Source organism: Eucyclogobius newberryi, unplaced genomic scaffold (assembly GCF_026437365.1).
Source record: "Eucyclogobius newberryi isolate DKJ021-1_F unplaced genomic scaffold, fEucNew1.0.hap1 SCAF_2, whole genome shotgun sequence".
In the NCBI taxonomy this organism is placed as follows: Eukaryota; Metazoa; Chordata; class Actinopteri; order Gobiiformes; family Gobiidae; genus Eucyclogobius; species Eucyclogobius newberryi.
The window spans coordinates 47,550,524-47,569,924 of NW_027315834.1; the positions used below are offsets into that span (position 1 = coordinate 47,550,524).

Here is a 19,401-nt window from a genome sequence, read left to right on the forward strand (position 1 = left end):
CGTTAGCGTAGTGTGATACCTTGTCAAGTGGTTTCTGAGGTTTGTAGTATTCTGCAGATTTTGCAAACCACTTTGGTTTTATCCGGCTCTTTGTCCTTAGTTGTTTTAAATCTGAAATGGTTCCTGACGTCAGACTTGAGTTGGGACGGCTCGCTGAGCCCAGTTTTACCTGCGTCTTGCACGCTTGAGAAGCGGACGTAAACGCGCCACTGCTGCGCCACGCACAAGACTACCGGGGTCAACTTCATGGGGAAAAATCAATCTCATGCCTTATAAATCGATATTGCAACATTCTAATTACATCGATCCAAAATCGATTAAATTGATTTTTTTACCCAGCCCTATTCAATAACATCAGTAACTTTCTTCCATCTAAAAAACATTGACAAAATCAAAAATACAGTGTCTAAACCAGATTTAGAGAGACTTATCCATGTGTTTGTCTCCAGTAGATTAGACTGTAACGGCCGCTCACTGGTCTCTCCAAACGAGCTGTAAAACAGCTGCAGTACATCCAGAACGCTGCTGCTCGGGTCCTGACTAGAACCAGGAAGTACCATCACATTAGTCCTGTTCTCAGGTCTCTGCACTGCCCCCTGTGGCTCAGAGAAGAGACTTTTAAACAGCTCTGAATGTGTACAAGTCTCTCCATGGCCTAACGCCAAAATACATCTCAGACTTGTGTGTGTCATATGAACCACCTCGGACTCTAAGGACCTCAGGGGCCGGCCTCCTGCTGGTGCCAGAGCCAAGACCAGACACGGAGAATCTGCGCTCCAGGTCTACGGGGCAAAGGTCTGGAATAGCCCCCCGAAGTTGTGAGACAGGCCCCGCCCCCGGCTGTGTTCAAATCCAAGATAAAAACTGTTTTGATTAGCCACGTCTATGACATAATTCTACCTGGTTTTTAATATTTTAAAATACATTATTTTTATTCTTTACTTTACTCTGATGTACTTTGTTTTACATTTTTTATGAACTGCATTGTGTTTTTAGTTTATTATTATTATTTTAATTGTGTTTTAAACACTGTAAAGCACTTTGAATTGCAGTTTGTGTGTCAGTCCACATTACAGTAGCACACAAGGCTACACATTAGGCTAATCTACATACCAACAACAGACGATACATCGGTGACACCAACAACAACAACAACAACAACAACAGTGGTAGTTGATCTCACATATGTTTTATTGACAGGCTTGAGCTACAGAAGATACAACACAGAATATATGTGCATTTAAGTCAGTATATATTAGACTTTTCAGGGGGTCTATGCAAAAGTTGTGGAAGAAGAAGAATATTAAGAAAAAAACGGCGAAGAACAATGACTCTTGTCATTTTATTGCTCGAGCCAATAATGATAATAATAATAATAACAAACCGGGCAAAAACAATAGCTATCCTTCACCTTCAAGTTTCCTTCACCATCACCAGTTTGCGTTATGTTTTGCCAGAGCGATCCTCGTGTCTGTTTGGAGCTCATGTCGGAGGTTATTGCAGTGAGCAGGATCTATTGACCTCTGAGGTCTGGTTTTGGGTCAGATCCTTGGACTCTGTGGATCGCGCTGTCTTCAAAAACTGGTCCCAGTCGGGTCCCTGCAGAGGGAGCCCGGTCTGGAAGTAGTTCCAAAACCTGAGAAGATCAAAGTCCAAGGGAAAATAATGAGTGTCCTGCACTGAATCACAGATGACACAGATGACACTCCCAATCTTTTAAGAACATGTTCCACTGTTTTGCCTGGAAAAGTTCCACAATATGGCATTAAACGTCTCTTCCTTGGATCGCCACAAAGGATGGGCCATGTAAACATCCTTTTATCCGGTGCCTTAACTTTTCACTTATCAATTCCTTTGTCTTAATGTAACTACTTTTAGAACAGTTTTATCATTTTAGGCATGTTTATCTCCACAGATCTGACCTGTAACATCTGCTTGTCACCGTGGAGATCATCTAATCCTAAAAACGCATAAAAGTTAGCTTTGTAAGATTTAGCCTCGCTAAATCTCTGCGCTAGCTCGCGCTCGGCCTGTGCTAGCTCGCGCTCGGCCTGTGCTAGCTCGCGCTCGGCCTGTGCTAGCTCGTGGTTGTGGGTCAGAACTGATTGAACCCTGACCCACTGGGCGGGGCTGGGCAAACATCTTGGATTCTTCTTATTACAGTTTTGAGACTCCCTGGACAAGAGGCTTCTACAACACAAACTATGGACTGACCATTTCATTTAAAACATAAAGTTGTTGGACACGTGTATAAACAGTGACAGGTGAACAATGGCATTTCCAGGTCTTTCAGAAGGAGCTTGAGGAGTTTTTAAGTTTTCTGTAAAGAATTCTAAACTGTTGGTGCACGATTCTGAAAATATTATCGAAAAAGATTCAGTTGTAAACATCTGGACAAACAAGACTTTCCGACTTTCATCCAGAAGGGTCATTCTCAATCTGTGGATCTGGTCTTAGAACTCTGAGATTTATCCTACTCTGAGTAAGCCCTGCCCACCGGGCGGAGCCTCCTGATGATAGCCTGTTCTGTTTATCTATTTGTTTGCACTATTTAAAGTGTCTTAGGGAACACATCTTCTTTGTTACCCCAACAGTCTTGTAATGGGCCACATAAACCCTATTGTTAGCTGCTGCAGTTCCCTCATCACCGATGAGTACCTGATTTGCATTAGAATTGCCAGGGCTGATGGCCTCAAAATGCTGTTGTATATCACGGGTAATTTGAACCTTAAACCTCCATTTCTGTTTGAAGAGGATTGTCTTTTTTAAATGACCAAAGTAGATAAATATCTGAGTTCCCTGTCTGGACCCGCAGATTGAGAATAACTCTTGGATGTGTAAAAAAAACAGTGGCATTACACTGATTTGATAGTGAATATACATTTTCCCGCTCTCTGTTCTCTGTGTGTAGACATCCTCCATCAGGCCTGTGCTGAAGATACACACTTTGGTCTGGAGGAAGAAGAGCCACAAAACCCTCGTACATGAACCTGTCCTGAGTGCGTGAGCCGCTGCGTCGCTAAAGCAGAAGGTTCAACGCGCAGAGAAGCCTAATGCTATTCCAGGCCCAGCAACAACAGACCCTCCCCCAGAAAAAAAGTCACACAGTTAAGTTCTAAAGCCTTACTTGTGGTGATAGATGTCCGGGTCTCGGCGGATCCTGTTTTGAAATCCGATGTACAGGTCGTCCCACAGGCGTCCGTTCAGAACCACCCATCGCATCACGCCAATGCGGTTTTTCAGCTGAGAAAACAAACAAAGACTCTGAAGGCCTCAGACCACTTCAATCTGAATCATCTTCAGATTGCCGTCCTTACCTCCAAGTAGGCGTGGTCTCTGGCGGGTCTTATGGCCGGAAACGTGAGGTCGCTGAAGTCCACCAGGTAATCGTAACCATTCGGGAGCGGTTCAAAGTCCTCGTCGGTCTCTATCACCTTTACACCAACAGAGATATCGGCAAAGAATGTCAAACACATGATGTTCAAACAAAAAAAAACATGCGAGAATACTTGAGAGAAAGCGAATACTGGAGATAAAGGAAAAGAGGTCATTAGGTCGAGACAAAGCAGTGACAGATCCACCAGAGAAGCGAAAACGGACTTTCGTTTATATGCGGATTCCAAGGAAGTCCAAGGGATTGGTTGCAAAGGGCAGTGTGGGTGTTTTTACGTACACAATCTGCTCTTCCTCCAAAATGTTCTGTTCTGCATTCCTGTTGCGGGTCCCGTTTTGTTTCCCCTCAGTTCTTAAGGCTCCCGGTGACGTAAACTAAGGCTTCTTCATAAAGCAGTGAACGGCAGCCTTAATGGCACCACCCTTTTGCCCCCCTTTGCCCCCTTTTGCCCCCCTTGGACCCCTCGTTCCCCCCCCAGCATCCCGCATGTAATAAGAGATGTAAAAATAGCACATTCACGGCTCCTGCTCTCCCGGTCCTGGGTCGGCCCGGTGAAGAGGAGCTGGGACAAGGGCCGCATTATGCCACAGTCCAGACGATAGATTGTAGGAAGAAAAGGGGAAGGAAAAACAGAAAAATTAAATGTGCAACGCCAACAGAAGTGCAGTGAGAAACCGGAGCCAGACGTTTTCGGGGACTTTGTTCGTTTTTACCCTGACGACCAGATTGTAGTCGGTGAATCCAGCCCAGGCGTAGTAGAACCGTATCCACCCGGGGAACGTGAAAATCTCGGCGCCGACGGCTCTGTTCTGCTCGCTCACGTACCGCTCGAAGTCCCAGCTGTCCTTGTACACTTTGGTATCGGTCGGAGGGAGGGTCACTGCCCGGCTGCGAACGCCAGCGGCAGAAAGAGGTTTGAAGGATTGTGTTTGTAGGGGAATGGAGATGAAAATTCCACGGCCAGATAACAGAAAATCTCTCTTTGAACATTGGGGGGGGTTTCGTTCTCCCTCTCTCCCTCACCGCAGGGAGCTGCTGTGACTTTTGTGATAACAGACCTTCTCCCCAGTGACTTTCAGGAGGATGCCCCGATGAAAACCATGTTTTATGTGATTATGCCATGAATGTTCATCTGAATCAACTCCGTACACCGCATGTTTCACCTTGTGTTACGTATTTTTCCACTGTTTAAGGTTTTATATTCCCAATGCTTTAACTCAAGTGCCCATCACAGGTGAAAGAAGATGTAAAATGTATCTACCTCAAGAAATAATGTGTACAAACTGCCCAAAAGTGTTTAACGTGTAAATGTTAAAACAGGGTTTAAATGTTTTGCCATTATTTACATTACTCTAGCTTTATTTTCTCGGCCAGGAAGTGTTAAACGGGAAGTCTGCGCAGTAGCGCCCGCCCCTTTCGCTCCCAGCATGCCCTGCGGGCCAGGTATCAAAAGGACGCTCCAAGCTAGAAACGCTCTCTTCTCTTCTCATCCCCTTTGTGTTCAAGCCTTTGTCTTTTCTCTTGGAAGCCGTCTCCACGGACGAGCCTTTCACCTTTTTCCTTTGTCTCAACGATAATCCGTCCGACACGTGGTCGACAAGGCCATGCCAGCCCTGGACTCTGAAACCACCTGGAACCACCTGGAACTAAGCTTAAGCGCTAAACCGGACTGAGACTATCTTTGCTACTTCGTTTTTCCTTTTTGAAGTAACCTACGCCGTTTACGTGGATCAGCGCTACGTTCTCATCTGAGTAAAGGCCGCGTGAGGAGCTAACACGCCGCTAAAGCGTTCTACCGCGAAGGAACTCCCGGACATCGCCTCCGTTGCCACCGGCGCCAAGGACCTTACAGCACGCCGCTGCCTCCGCCGCTCCACGCGACGCCTCGCTCCACGGCCGCCGCCCGCTTCAAGGACGTCGCAGCACACCATTCCACGCGACGCCTCGCTCCACGGCCGCCGCCCGCTTCAAGGACCTGGCAGCACGCCCCCTGCCTTCGCCACCACACCGCTCCACGCGACGCCGCTGCCTTCGCCACCACACCGCTCCACGCGACGCCTCGCTACGGACCTCGTCCGCGGACAAGGACCAGCCGGACCGAGTCTCTACAATAATCGTAAGCCGAGTTCAGTGTGCAGTTCTGTTGTGGCGTGATTTGGGTAGAGCTCAGCTGTTCCTCCTCCCTTTAGCTTCTCACTTTCCCTCTTTTTGATATAGATTAGCATAGACACGTTTGATTATCAAAGGCAAAACCCTGGTTTAACATTATCTGCATGAAATTTGCTGTTAAATCTGATATAACATCACCTGTGATTTACCTGTGCACATTTCTGCTCCAGTGTTTTTGATTGCCCTTTGGATAAATAAACTACACGAAAGAGTTATTGACTATTGTTTGTTTGATTAGACTATGTGTAAGTCCCTGAATCGTGAAACACCCTTCAGACCTTTTTAACGAGCGCGATTAAGGACCGTATCTTAGCTCTTTGGGTTTTACCCTGGTGCCCCGTCTTGTCTCGTTTCTGCTAAGAAATCTCCCTTAATCATAAACTGAATACCTGTAGTTTGAGACCCTACATGTTCAGACACTTTTAGAGCAATTTCATCTTTTTCTGTCTATTTTGCCCTCTCAAAACCTGTTCCCCAGCGGTTTGCATCATCTTGTGGTAATCCATGAAGCTCCACCGTGTTTTTAAAGTCCATAACACCTTTTCGACTGGAGTTGTTAAGCAGCTCAGGTTGTCAACATTAAAGGTTGAATGGATGATATTTTTGGCCCCAAATCTGAGTCTTATTTCCTCGTGGTGTGGACTGCAGATTAGTCCTGCCACGTATCAATCATAAAACGCACCTACTGCTCACCTGCAGCCGCGTGCGGCTCGTCCCCATGAGAGCAGCACGTTTCTGCGTGTCTAAGCGCATTGATCTATCATAATATAGTTCCCTCAGATCCCTCAGATTCCCTCCTTCTCAAATCGCCGAAAAATCGTCCATTGCGCCATTAAATAGGAGAATTGAGAATCATAATTCTAAAAATAAGAAATAAAATCTGTACAATTAGATGAAAAAATTATGCTTCCATTGTGCAAAAAGTGGGTACGGAAATGACACTCATATTTAACTCTCTTTCTTCTGATGCTCCTTGAGATGTTAAATTGTGGCAAGGCACAAATCTGGCAAAGGTTTCAAAAGAAAGTCTGCAGCATTCAAGGTTCCAAAAAGCACTGTGGCCTCCAAAATCCTTAAATGGAAGAAGTTTGGGACGACCAGAACTCTTCCTAGACCTGGTCGTCCAGCCAAACTGAGCAATCATGGTAGAAGAGCCTTTGTGAGAGAGGTAAAGAAGAACCCAAAGATATCTGTGGTTGAGCTCCGGAGATGCAGAAGGGAGATGGGAGAAAGTTCCTAAAGATATATCTATATAAATAAGCTTAACAGTATTCAAGAACTTTCCATTGCAAGCACACGCTGACGTTTCAAGCTTGGTTTTGGTTTCTGTGGCCGGAGGTCAGTCACTGCAGGAACTGTGGGGGCCAACAAACAAAACCAACTGTTCTTGAACCAGACAGAAACATCTGCTGCAGACTCACCTGCCCGCTCGGAGGAGAGAGAAAGAGGACAAAATGCTGGGTTAATCAGGCTGTCAGCGCTCCTGGCATAAGTCCTTAACAGTCGTGCAGGCTTCTAGGGAAAGACCCGGAGCTCTGAATTAGCAATTGATGTTGAGGCAATGAAGCTTAGTTTGAATTAACACAGAAGAATCCTGGTGGTTCTTTTCTTCTACACGCTTCATTCCACAGGGTCAACTACCAGTCGGCTCTATGGCAGAGTGGCCCGATGGAAGCCTCTCCTCAGTGCAAGACACATGAAAGCCCTCAGAGTTAGCCAGAAAACACATGAAGGACTCCCAGACTGTGAGAAATAAGATTCTCTGCTCTGATGAGGCTGAGATTGAACTTTTTGGCATTATTTCCAAGCAGTGTGTGTGGAGAAAACCAGATACTGCTCATCACCTTCAGGACAATCCCAACAGTGAAACGTTGTGCTGTGGGCCTGTCTTTCAGGTGCGGGGACAGGACCACTGGGTGCAAATGAAGAAAAGATGAATAAGGCTAAGTGCAGAGATATCCTGGAAGAACACCTTGTCCAGAGTGCTCAGGACCTCAGACCTCAGACTGGGCCAAAGATTCACCTTCCAACAAGACAATGAACCTAAGCAAATCACCAACGTTCACCATCCAACCCGGCAGAACTGGAGAGGATCTGCAAGAAGAAGGACAGAGGATCTCCAAATCCAGGTGTGAAAAAACGTGTTGCGTCATTCCCAAGAAGACTCACGGCTCTAGCTCAAAGGTGCTTCTACTCAACAATGAGCAAAGGCTCTGAATACTTATGACCATGTGACCTTTCAGTTTTTATTTTTTTAATACATTTGCAAATAAATTTCAGTTTTTCCTGTCCAGTTGGGGTGCTGAGTGTACTGTAAATGGGTCTGAATACTTCCCGTACCCTCTGTGAATGTGTCTGTTTATGTCACTTCAGTCTGATTTCATAAACCTGGTCACGTACTAGAGGAATTGAAATCTATTAGACCAGCATTTGTTAAACTGTGCTGCGTGAGGTCCTTTACGTGCTCTTCAGTTCTTTTGTTTTTGTCCTTTTGAGTAACATTTTTGCTGTTCCCTGAGTCATTTCTTAGATAAAACTGCTGTGGCAATGTTGTATTCCTAAACAATACCTGGTTTGGACCCAACTGAGCCCTAAAATAGTCCCATTAAAGACCTGGGGTTTGATGGTCCTCTGAAGAACCACAGTGTCAATGAAGAGGAATAATGGTGAAATTGTGATCGTTTCGCCTCAAACTAGAGGTTCTGACGTCACAGCTTTCTGAAATTCAGTAGTGAGTGGCAAAAATGCACGAGGATCAATTAGGTTCCGTTCAGACCTGATTTAGTCCCCGGTTCAGTCCACGATTCAGTGTCCTGGGATCCAGAATACGCACTTCTCCAATACTTTCCTGTCTTTTTTCCCCGTAAGCAGTCGTTTTTGTTTTGGCACGGACGATTGGCTAGTCCACTTCAGGGCTAACGGTTCAGTACCTGTCAGTGGGGTCTCTCAGGGCCAGTCCCAGGTCCAGAACCGCCCCTGGTACCGGGGTCCACGTCCGGACCTCTGGAGCCTGTTTATTGATGAGTGCGTTCAAGTCGGTGGCGGTGTTCTTTGGGTTGGTCTCTTTGATGTATCTGTGAACGGGACAAAGGGCGTGGCACATAAAATGTATCATAAACTCAAATGTAAATAGACACGATGACTTGGAAATTAAGATAAGATAAGATAAGATTTGCCTTTATTGTCCACACATGGGGAAATTTTGGTGTTACAACGCAGGTGGGAAGGATAGATAACTTATAGGAAGTTTAAAAGAACACTCTTAATAAAAGAACTCTCATAAACAAAAACTCTTATTAACAAAACTCCTGTAAACAGGACCTCTCATATCTTAATAGGGAATGGAGGGCAGAAAATAAAGATAAAGATAAAAATAAAATAATTATGAAGAGCGAGGAAAAACATTCAGCAAACTGTTGGAGCCAGAGCAGGTCATGGTTCTGGTTCAGTGCAGTCACTCAAGGACAAGGACTTACTTTTCTGGTCATTCATTTCTATTTTATTGACCAGTTGGTTAATCTATAGCTGGACCAGTTGTGCGTATCTCACTTCCTGATTTCTGTTTTTATTTAACCAGGAAAATTTGACATTCTCAGATTCAAACCTGGCTCTTGACACTGGGGAAATTGCCATGAAAAGTCCCTTCAGGGTCCGGGAACTGAACCAGAGACCCCCTCGCAGCATGGCAGAGGTTTACCCGTCCGAGGGATGAGCTTCCACGAAGTATCCGGCGAAAGGGCAGAAGACTTTGGGCAGCAGAGACTTCACCAGCGACGCTTTGTAGTTCAGCAGCTTCTTCCGTTCGGTCCTGACGAACTGGGCCTTCCACGAATCTGCAGAGAACGTTTATTTCCCGTTATTTCCCGTTTGTTTAGGTTCATTTACTGTTTTATTGAGGCGAAACAGTTCGGTCAAGGTTTCGAAATAACGTCTAGCCCTGTGCGTCGGTCTAATGTTGTGCAGCTCAAAAAAACGACATGAATGTGAAGTTTGGTGGAGGTTTCTTTGAACACCAAGACAACAAAAGGCGAAGAGCACGTAAAGACTGTAGTGAAGCAGTTCAAATATGGCTGAAAGCAATAGCTGGTTGGTAATACTGGGATCATTAAAGGTCCCATAGCATGCAAAATCGACTTTTCAGAGCTTTTAACCTCCTTACAGTGCTACTGGTGCCTCGTATATGTGCCCAAAGTGTTTTTTTTATTGATTCCTGCCGTCTTTAGCTACCCCTCGGATGAGCAGACGGACGGGGCCTACTCACTCACCAGGCTGACTCATCCTGATGAGTGCACAGGTGAGTTTCCCTATTTCAGTCCCTCCTCCAGGAAGCACTCTGTACCTGTAACACACCTCCCCCTCCCCCCGCGGCTCGCTTTCACCTAGGTGAGCGGGGTCAATAGGGTAGATTATGAAATGGGAAAAAAAGCATAAAATAGGATCTTTAAACAGTAGAATTCACTAGAGAACAAGGTGGAGGCAAGAATAAAAGCCATTTTTGGGGTTTCTGCCTCTTCCTGCACCTACTTTTTATTCACTGTATATTTGTTGTTGTTGTTGTTGTCTTAAAAAACCTGAAAAACAAAACTAGTTCATTCTAAACTCTTTGCAGTGATCTTATTCCTCACTCACCCAAAGCCTCCTGACCCGACCAATGATTCACCATAATGAGTTTTGAGTGCTTTTTACAACTTTTGAAGGCCACAGCTAACAGCAACTAGCTAACGCGTCCTGCTTTTGTGATGAAAACGGCACACAGCAGTCTCATTTTCACCCAAACAGCTGCTTTTATGATATATTTGTACTGCCAGATTTTACTGTTACATTGTAAAAAGTGCCTTGACATGATATTAAACTTGGGACGGGCAATTTATGGAGAATTCAAGGTTCATCCACGTCTCATCGCCATGATGCGGTTTGGGGAGCGAATCCTTAAGAGCAAAGATCAGACTTTGGAGGAAGACATTTAATTATTTTTATAAATTTATGTCCATGAAATCACTACTAAATGCAATTTTAATTTATTTTTGAAAAGCCTGAATAAAATGATGAGATCTCCTTTTCCCTGCGCTAACAACAGTAAAAGTTGCAGCCAGTCGTGACCTGTGTATTTCCCGCCATAGAAGGTCATGGGGAACCCCGACGCTCCCCCAGCGAAGTCACTCATCATCAGGTCCACGTTCGGAGGAAGCCGCCCCCCGTTTGGTCTGGTGCAGTCCACTGTGTTCAGGATCATGTGACCTGCAATACAAGCACGGTGAGCCATTTTGATAGTTGCCCTCACGTCGCTGCTGTTTTTCTGGACTCGAAACGGGCATTTGATACAGTGGATCAGTATTATTATGAAGGCTCATGTCATATTTCAGTCATATTTATCAGACCGATCTCATCGTGTGTCAATCAGGGATATTACCCGTATTTTCCGGACTATAGTTTTGGCCGGGGTGCGACCTATACTTATACTTATTTACTTATACTCCGGAGTGACTTATATGTGATATTATTGGTTATTTTCACACTTGCAACAGCATTTCATACTCCAGTGCCACTTATTAATGTTTTTTTCTTCTCTATTATGCATTTTTTGGCTGGTGCGACTTATAGTCCGGAAAATACGATAAATCTCCCTGAAGTTGGCGTACCCCAAGGCTCTATACTTGGGCCTATTTTATTTTCAGAGGAGATTCAAATTGTAGATTAATTTAAATATCTTGGTGTGACTTTAGACTATATCTTTTGAAAAACATGTGAAAACACTTTTCACCATTTTAAACATCATTATTGCCAAGAAAACGCCGCTAACATTTTTTTCCACTGTGTTTTTTTTTCACACATGGAATATTGCGTTACAACTTGGTCAACGACAAACCGTGCTGCCTTAAGACCAATTGAATCGTGATACAAAAGCGCCTTAAAAATATTAGATTAATACTTAAAAAAATATTCAAATTAGCTTGCTCGATCTATGAAAGTGCACATGGTCTTTCTCCGCCACCGCTGAGGTTATGATGAATGAGATCTGGACACAATGAGTAACCAGAGCTTCTGCTGCTGGAGGCAATAGTGCCATTATTTTGAGGGTCAAATTCTGTTAATTAAAGGCAGAGACTTGAAACAGCATCAGCCGCTCTCAGAGACAAACGTTGGAGAACCAGAGGAACCAGGTCTATAACGGCAGATTCTGACCCAACCTGTCGCACAGAAAGCAGCCAACAGGCAAATTCTGACATATTTGTATTGCACATGTGACTGCACCTTTCTCTGTAATTTACATTGCAATGCATTTCTTTCCTGTCGTGTGAAGCACTTTGAATTGCCTCGTGTATGACGTGTGCTCTACAAATAACCTTGCCTTGCCTTGTACTGTTTGTTCATTAATATGTACTGTCCCCTTTGAATAAATACATCTAAATCTGCACAGGATAACCACTCTGCCACGGCCAAACGCTGCGGATGTTTCACCTTTGTACTCGACGATGATGCAAGTGTCCATTTCGGGGTGAACTCCGTCCATCAAAATCATGAACCGCAAATGTTCGTTTACCTGCGTCAAACAGACAAAGGACTTTTCATTTAAAGCCGCACGGCGTCACTTTTCCGGTGGCTGTGTCTGGACAGTCCAACAATACGGCATTAAACGTGCATTAAACGTATTATTCAACACCTTTTAATATTGTTATTTTATTGAAACGAGGACAAAAATGACTTACATTTTGCCAGATTCCAAAAGGAACCACGTTGATGTTGGTCAGTTTCACCCGACTTTGCTCCAAATACCTGCAACGGCGATTGTACTTGAGTAGTATTTTGATCAAGATGATACAAATACAAGTCCTTTTAGCCCTTGTTGTATATACATATTAAATGCTGTATTGCAATACTTTTGAACATTATTTAAAGTCTATATGAAGTTTCTCTGTTTTTCTACTTAGTTCGGCGGGAGGGCATCTGTGCTAAATATGTCGGCAGTGGCAGAGCGAGTGTCTCTGGCCTGACGTCACAACCGGACGTCCTGAAGATCCTTTCCATAAAAAAAGTTGTAATAAAAACCTTCATGGTTCAGAGAGTTAGCTTTGTGATTCAGAGAGTTAGCTTTGTGGTTCAGAGAGTTAGCTTTGTGATTCAGAGAGTTAGCTTTGTGATTCAGAGAGTTAGCTTTGTGGTTCAGAGAGTTAGCTTTGTGGTTCAGAGAGTTAGCTTTGCGGTTCAGAGAGTTAGCTTTGTGGTTCAGAGAGTTAGCTTTGTGGTTCAGAGAGTTAGCTTTGTGGTTCAGAGAGTTAGCTTTGTGGTTCAGAGAGTTAGCTTTGTGGTTCAGAGTGTTAGCTTTGTGGTTCAGAGAGTTAGCTTTGTGGTTCAGAGTGTTAGCTTTGTGGTTCAGAGAGTTAGCTTTGTGGTTCAGAGAGTTAGCTTTGTGGTTCAGAGTGTTAGCTTTGTGGTTCAGAGAGTTAACTTCATGGTTCAGAGAGTTAGCTTTGTGGTTCAGAGAGTTAGCTTCATGGTTCAGAGAGTTAGCTTTGTGATTCAGAGAGTTAGCTTTGTGGTTCAGAGAGTTAGCTTTGTGGTTCAGAGAGTTAGCTTTGTGGTTCAGAGAGTTAGCTTTGTGATTCAGAGAGTTAGCTTTGTGGTTCAGAGAGTTAGCTTTGTGGTTCAGAGTGTTAGCTTTGTGGTTCAGAGAGTTAACTTCATGGTTCAGAGAGTTAGCTTTGTGGTTCAGAGAGTTAGCTTCATGGTTCAGAGAGTTAGCTTTGTAGTTCAGAGAGTTAGCTTTGTGGTTCAGAGAGTTAGCTTTGTGGTTCAGAGAGTTAGCTTCATGGTTCAGAGAGTTAGCTTTGTAGTTCAGAGAGTTAGCTTTGTGGTTCAGAGTGTTAGCTTTGTGGTTCAGAGAGTTAGCTTTGTGGTTCAGAGAGTTAGCTTTGTGGTTCGGAGCGTTAGCTTTGTGGTTCAGAGAGTTAGCTTTGTGGTCCAGAGAGTTAGCTTCATGGTTCAGAGAGTTAGCTTCATGGTTCAGAGAGTTAGCTTCATGGTTCAGAGAGTTAGCTTTGTGGTTCAGAGAGTTAGCTTTGTGGTCCAGAGCATTAGCTTCATGTTCAGAGCGTTAGCTTCATGTCCAGAGCATTAGCTTCATGTCCAGAGCGTTAGCTTCATGTCCAGAGCGTTAGCTTCATGTCCAGAGCGTTAGCTTCATGTCCAGAGCGTTAGCTTCATGTTCAGAGCGTTAGCTTCATGTCCAGAGCGTTAGCTTCATGTTCAGAGCGTTAGCTTCATGTCCAGAGCGTTAGCTTCATGTCCAGAGCGTTAGCTTCATGTTCAGAGCGTTAGCTTCATGTTCAGAGTAGCTAGGGTTGTACATATTTCCTGGTTGACGGAGGGGAAGCTACAAAGTCACATGTTCCTTAGTTTAAAACAAGAATCATTAGCAGTAGATTTGAAACTGACCAGAAGACAGGCCTGGACGTGTCCCCGACGTAGATGGGCATGTCCGGTCTCCGCTCGGACAGGACCTCAAGTGTGGGGAAACTGCAACAAGAAAACGAGACACTGGTGCTAAGCACTGAAGTAAAAGTACAGTACTTAAACACATTTAAACACAAAGTACTACTATTTTCTGTTTTTACAATTTTTAGGATGTAAAATAGTATTTTATTTATAATTTTCATTGAGAAGCAAACAAAATTTACATTTTGATCGACACAAAGTTGCCTTTAGGCTCTAATTAGCATTTAAAACTTAAACTTAAATTATGCATCATTGTCTAATTTATGGTATTTTAAAGCAGGATTACCAAACTTTTCAGGCCGAGACCCCAAAATAACCACACAACCGACTCGGGACCCCACAGTAATGAATAGACATGTGTAATCATTCAAAGTGGTAAATGTTTTAAAACATGATATTTAATGTTAATTTTTATTTATTTGTTGTAATTTATTATTTGACCCGATGTCAGAAAATGATGTAATACAGTGTCCGCGGCGCCACCCGCAGTCCACTTTGGGAACCGCAGTTTTCAAGGGTCTGTTTGAAAGCGTCCCCCCCGGCGCCGCCGCAGGTACCTGAGGTGGTCCGAGTGCATGTGGCTGATGTAGACGAGGTCCGCTCCGCACAGCCGCTCCCTCCAGTCGGCGGGAGGCTCGTGGAGGAGCCACCAGCCCCGGGCGAACGCGGGGCCCTGTAACCACGGGTCGAACAGGAACTTACACTGGCCCAGCTTCAGCTCCATGCAGGCGTGGGTCAGGTACTTCACCTGCGCAAAGACAAAGGAGTGTGCGCGTTTAATCTTTATTTAGCGGTGCAATACATGCGCACGCACATCCGGGAACTTGTACAGTAGCAAACCGAGTCCGCCATTTTGAAAGGGGCACAACCGCATGTCTACTACATACAATATCCAGGATGTATGAGGCCAAAATGCAAAAAATCTGCGTTCTGTAAGGTCATTGTTCTGTAAGGTCATTGTTCTGTAAGGTCATTGTAAGGTCATTGTTCTGTAAGGTCATTGTTCTGTACGGTCATTGTTCTGTAAGGTCATTGTTCTGTAAGGTCATTGTTCTGTAAGGTCATTGTAAGGTCATTGTTCTGTAAGGTCATTGTTCTGTAAGGTCATTGTTCTGTAAGGTCATTGTTCTGTAAGGTCATTGTAAGGTCATTGTTCTGTAAGGTCATTGTTCTGTACGGTCATTGTTCTGTAAGGTCATTGTTCTGTAAGGTCATTGTTCTGTAAGGTCATTGTAAGGTCATTGTTCTGTAAGGTCATTGTTCTGTAAGGTCATTGTTCTGTAAGGACATCGCTCTGTAAGGTCATTGTTCTGTAAGGTCATTGTTCTGTAAGGTCATTGTTCTGTAAGGACATCGCTCTGTTGTCAGACCAAGGAATGAGAGCTTTGTCGTGTGCCTTAGTTTGCCATTATCGTCTAAAGAATCAAAGTATTCGTAGCTCGTTATGCCGTAGAAAGGACGCAGTCGTGGTGGTTGCTGGTATATCGCGTGCCCCTTTAAAAATGGCCGCTATGGGGAAGTTTCGGATGTATGACGTCACCGCGAACGCATGTACACACACTGTACCCGGAATACAGTCCTAAAGTCAAAGAGATACATCACCTACATCGCGCAATTTAGGATTCAGAATGAGTGGAATTCAGAATTACGTTATTATTATCAAAAAACTTTGACAAAACTCATTCAGAAATGCTCAGGTGGGACAAGCGACTCCCGTCAGGTGCGTCCGTGCAGAAGCATTCTTCATCCATGCCCAACTCCAACTCACGAGGAAGTCCGTGAAACATCAAACGTTTCTGAAGCTTTTTGTCTCCTGGATATTGTACTACATCATGTACTACAACTGCATAAGGTATAAGGTATGGCGTACAGACCTGCACCTCTCCGGGCTGCAGCTCCACGGGCTCACGGGGGTCCGATAACCAGGGGTCTTCTGGGTTCAACTCCAGCAGCTGCAGCCCCCCGTCCTCCAGGACCTCCACCTCTGCAGAACCAGACTCATCCTTCAACAAATGGTCATCGCTTTTGGGTTTTGGGGGCTTCATTTTGTGTTGAAGGTAATTTTTTTTGTATTTTGTTTCACTTGTGAGGAAAGTTTTCTTGTTTTTTTTCGTCCTTTATTCATTTATTTATCGAAGCAAGTTTGTTTGTCGAGCGTAATTTGAACACGACTCAAAACAGATTAAAACGTGCACAGCTGAACAGAACTGTTAAGACGTGATTGTGAGTTATTGTGTCCGTAAAAACTGTCACAAGCAGGAGGTAAAAACAACAATCAGATGTGTAACCGACGCACCATCAACGAGTTCTTCCCGAAACCTGGGAACGCGCTTGTACTGGAAAGATGCCACGCAATAACCGGACGACAGTGTTTCACGATGCGTTTCATGAGGTGTTCTGCGCCCGGCCATAAAGATAGAGTCGCCAGCAGGTGCCTGTTCATGGCCCCTCACGTGGAGACTGACCATCTGGCTCCAAGGATGCTGGTTTAGTCCGGTTTTGTTGTTTAGTCTGGTTTTGTTTAGTCTGGTTTTGTTGTTTAGTCTGGTTTTGTTGTTTGGTCTGGTTTTGTTGTTTAGTCTGGTTTTGTTTAGTCTGATTTTGTTGTTTAGTCTGGTTTTGTTTAGTCTGGTTTTGCTGTTTGGTCTGGTTTTGTTTAGTCTGGTTTTGTTGTTTAGTCTGGTTTTGTTATTTGGTCTGGTTTTGTTTAGTCTGGTTTTGTTGTTTAGTCTGGTTTTGTTGTTTGGTCTGGTTTTGTTGTTTAGTCTGGTTTTGTTTAGTCTGGTTTTGTTGTTTAGTCTGGTTTTGTTTAGTTTGGTTTTGTTGTTTAGTCTGGTTTTGTTGTTTGGTCTGGTTTTGTTTAGTCTGGTTTGTTGTTTAGTCTGGTTTTGTTTAGACTGGTTTTGTTTAGTCTGGTTTTGTTGTTTAGTCTGGTTTTGTTTAGTCTGGTTTTGTTGTTTAGTCTGGTTTTGTTTAGTCTGGTTTTGTTGTTTAGTCTGGTTTTGTTTAGTCTGGTTTTGTTGTTTCTCTGTCACTGTTCACAGACATTTCCACATCGCTGCCATCAGATATCTTTCCAATGAATTAAATAATGTGGGGAAAAATAATCCTGTGTCTCTCGGCTGGCCTGGGAACGCTTGGGAACGCCTAGTCCTGGTTTGGTCCTGGTTTGGCCCTGGTTTGTCCTGGTTTAGTCCTGGTTTAGTCCTGGTTTGGTCTTGGTTTGGCCCTGGTTTGTCCTGGTTTAGTCCTGGTTTAGTCCTGGTTTAGAACTGTTTTTTTCTCTGGTTTAGTCCAGGTTTAGTCTTGGTTTAGTCTTGGTTTAGTCCTGGTTTAGTCCTGGTTTAGTCCTGGTTTTCTCCTGGTTTAGTCTTGGTTTATTCTTGGTTTAGTCCTGGTTTAGACCTGATTTAGTCCTGGTTTAGTCCTGGTTTAGTCCTGGTTTAGACCTGATTTAGTCCTGGTTTAGTCCTGGTTTTCTCCTGGTTTAGTCTTGGTTTATTCTTGGTTTAGTCCTGGTTTAGACCTGATTTAGTCCTGGTTTAGTCCTGGTTTAGTCCTGGTTTAGTGCTGGTTTAGTCCTGGTTTAGGCCTAGATTAGACCTGGTTTAGACCTGGTTTAGACCTGGTTTAGAAGTCCAGACGCTCTGCACCTCTGACACTTCTGGTGCATAGTAGAACCTGAACATTAGCGCCGCCTTCAGCCGTCTCCGCTCGTCCATTCGTCCACTCGCCCAGCTCGTCCACTTGTCCACTCACGCAGCTCGTCCACTCGCCCAGCTCGTCCACTCGCCCAGCCCGTCCATTTGTCCACTCGCCCAGCTCGTCCACTCACCCAGCCCGTCCATTCGTCCACTCGCCCAGCTCGTCCACTCGTCCACTCACCCAGCTCGTCCACTCACGCAGCTCGTCCACTCGCCCAGCTCATCCTCTTGTCCACTCACCCAGCTTGTCCACTCACCCAGCTCGTCCACTCACCCAGCCCGTCCCTTCACCCAGCTCGTCCACTCACCCAGCTCGTCCCCTCACCCAGCTCGTCCACTCACCCAGCTCGTCCCCTCACCCAGCTCGTCCACTCGTCCACTCACCCAGCCCGTCCCCTCACCCAGCTCGTCCACTCACCCAGCTCGTCCCCTCACCCAGCTCGTCCCCTCATCCAGCTCGTCCACTCACCCAGCTCGTCCCCTCACCCAGCTCGTCCCCTCACCCAGCTCGTCCACTCGTCCACTCACCCAGCTCGTCCCCTCACGCAGCTCGTCCACTCGTCCACTCACCCAGCTCGTCCCCTCACCCAGCTCGTCCACTCGTCCACTCACCCAGCTCGTCCCCTCACCCAGCTCGTCCACTCACCCAGCTCGTCCACTCGTCCACTCACCCAGCTCGTCCACTCACCCAGCTCGTCCTGCATGAAGCTGTCCGGGGGGTTCACGTACTTCATGGTCGACACGTTCAGTTTCCAGTTGTGTTTGGTGCATTTCACCGTGCTGGGAACAAAAACAACGGAACCGTGACCAGCGTGAAAGCAGAGGAGAGGTGTGGGGCGGGGCAGAGGGGGGAGGGGCAGAGGGGGCGGGGCAGAGGGCGTGTGCGTGGACAGCTCCTGGACGCCACATGTAGATGACCTCTGCAGTCAACAGGTCGACATCGCGCTCAGATTTAGTCGTAACACAGTGAGTTCTTTGGTCTGAAACATTTCTGAATTTACCTTTGGGATATTTCATGTCTTACGCGTGAGTCTGGGGTTACGACGCGATCGCATTCTAGAACGTCAAACGCTACATTCTAGAATCCCAATAGTGGGAGTAATCCCTCATCCGTCCAGCAGGGTTCCACATCTGGACTCAGCGTCTTTTTTCCTGCTCAGAATCTTCTCCTCTCTGTCTTTGATCCAGTGCTTTGTGTCTTTAAGATGAAGCTGCACGACGCTCTGTGGTCCTGAACTCCAGTGTCTGACGTGTGAGAGCCTCTGGTGCTGTGGCTCTCTTTAGTCTCACTATGTGGCTCTTTAGTCTCACTATGTGGCTCTTTAGTCTCACTATGTGGCTCTTTAGTCTCACTATGTGACTCTTTAGTCTCACTATGTGGCTCTTTAGTCTCACTATGTGGCTCTTTAGTCTCACTATGTGGCTCTTTAGTCTCACTATGTGGCTCTTTAGTCTCACTATGTGGCTCTTTAGTCTCACTATGTGACTCTTTAGTCTCACTATGTGGCTCTTTAGTCTCACTATGTGGCTCTTTAGTCTCACTATGTGGCTCTTTAGTCTCACTATGTGGCTCTTTAGTCTCACTATGTGGCTCTCTTTAGTCTCACTATGTGGCTCTTTAGTCTCACTATGTGGCTCTCT

The 19,401-nt window shown here is 45.2% G+C and overlaps 1 protein-coding gene across 1 annotated transcript; it reads right to left on the minus strand.

The window, feature by feature from the left end:
• Window positions 1–1,477: 1,477 nt before the first annotated feature.
• Window positions 1,478–18,545, minus strand: cmah (cytidine monophospho-N-acetylneuraminic acid hydroxylase). The gene is made up of 13 exons (XM_072454221.1): window positions 18,449–18,545; window positions 15,931–16,040; window positions 14,614–14,804; window positions 13,997–14,077; window positions 12,271–12,337; window positions 12,023–12,104; window positions 10,664–10,801; window positions 9,261–9,396; window positions 8,494–8,637; window positions 4,108–4,282; window positions 3,318–3,434; window positions 3,128–3,243; window positions 1,478–1,636 (listed from the first exon to the last, which is right to left on the minus strand). The coding sequence occupies exons 1-13, from the start codon at window positions 18,492–18,494 to the stop codon at window positions 1,495–1,497; spliced, it is 1,545 nt and encodes a 514-aa protein (XP_072310322.1). The 5' UTR covers window positions 18,495–18,545; the 3' UTR covers window positions 1,478–1,494.
• Between the last annotated feature and the right edge of the window lie 856 nt (window positions 18,546–19,401).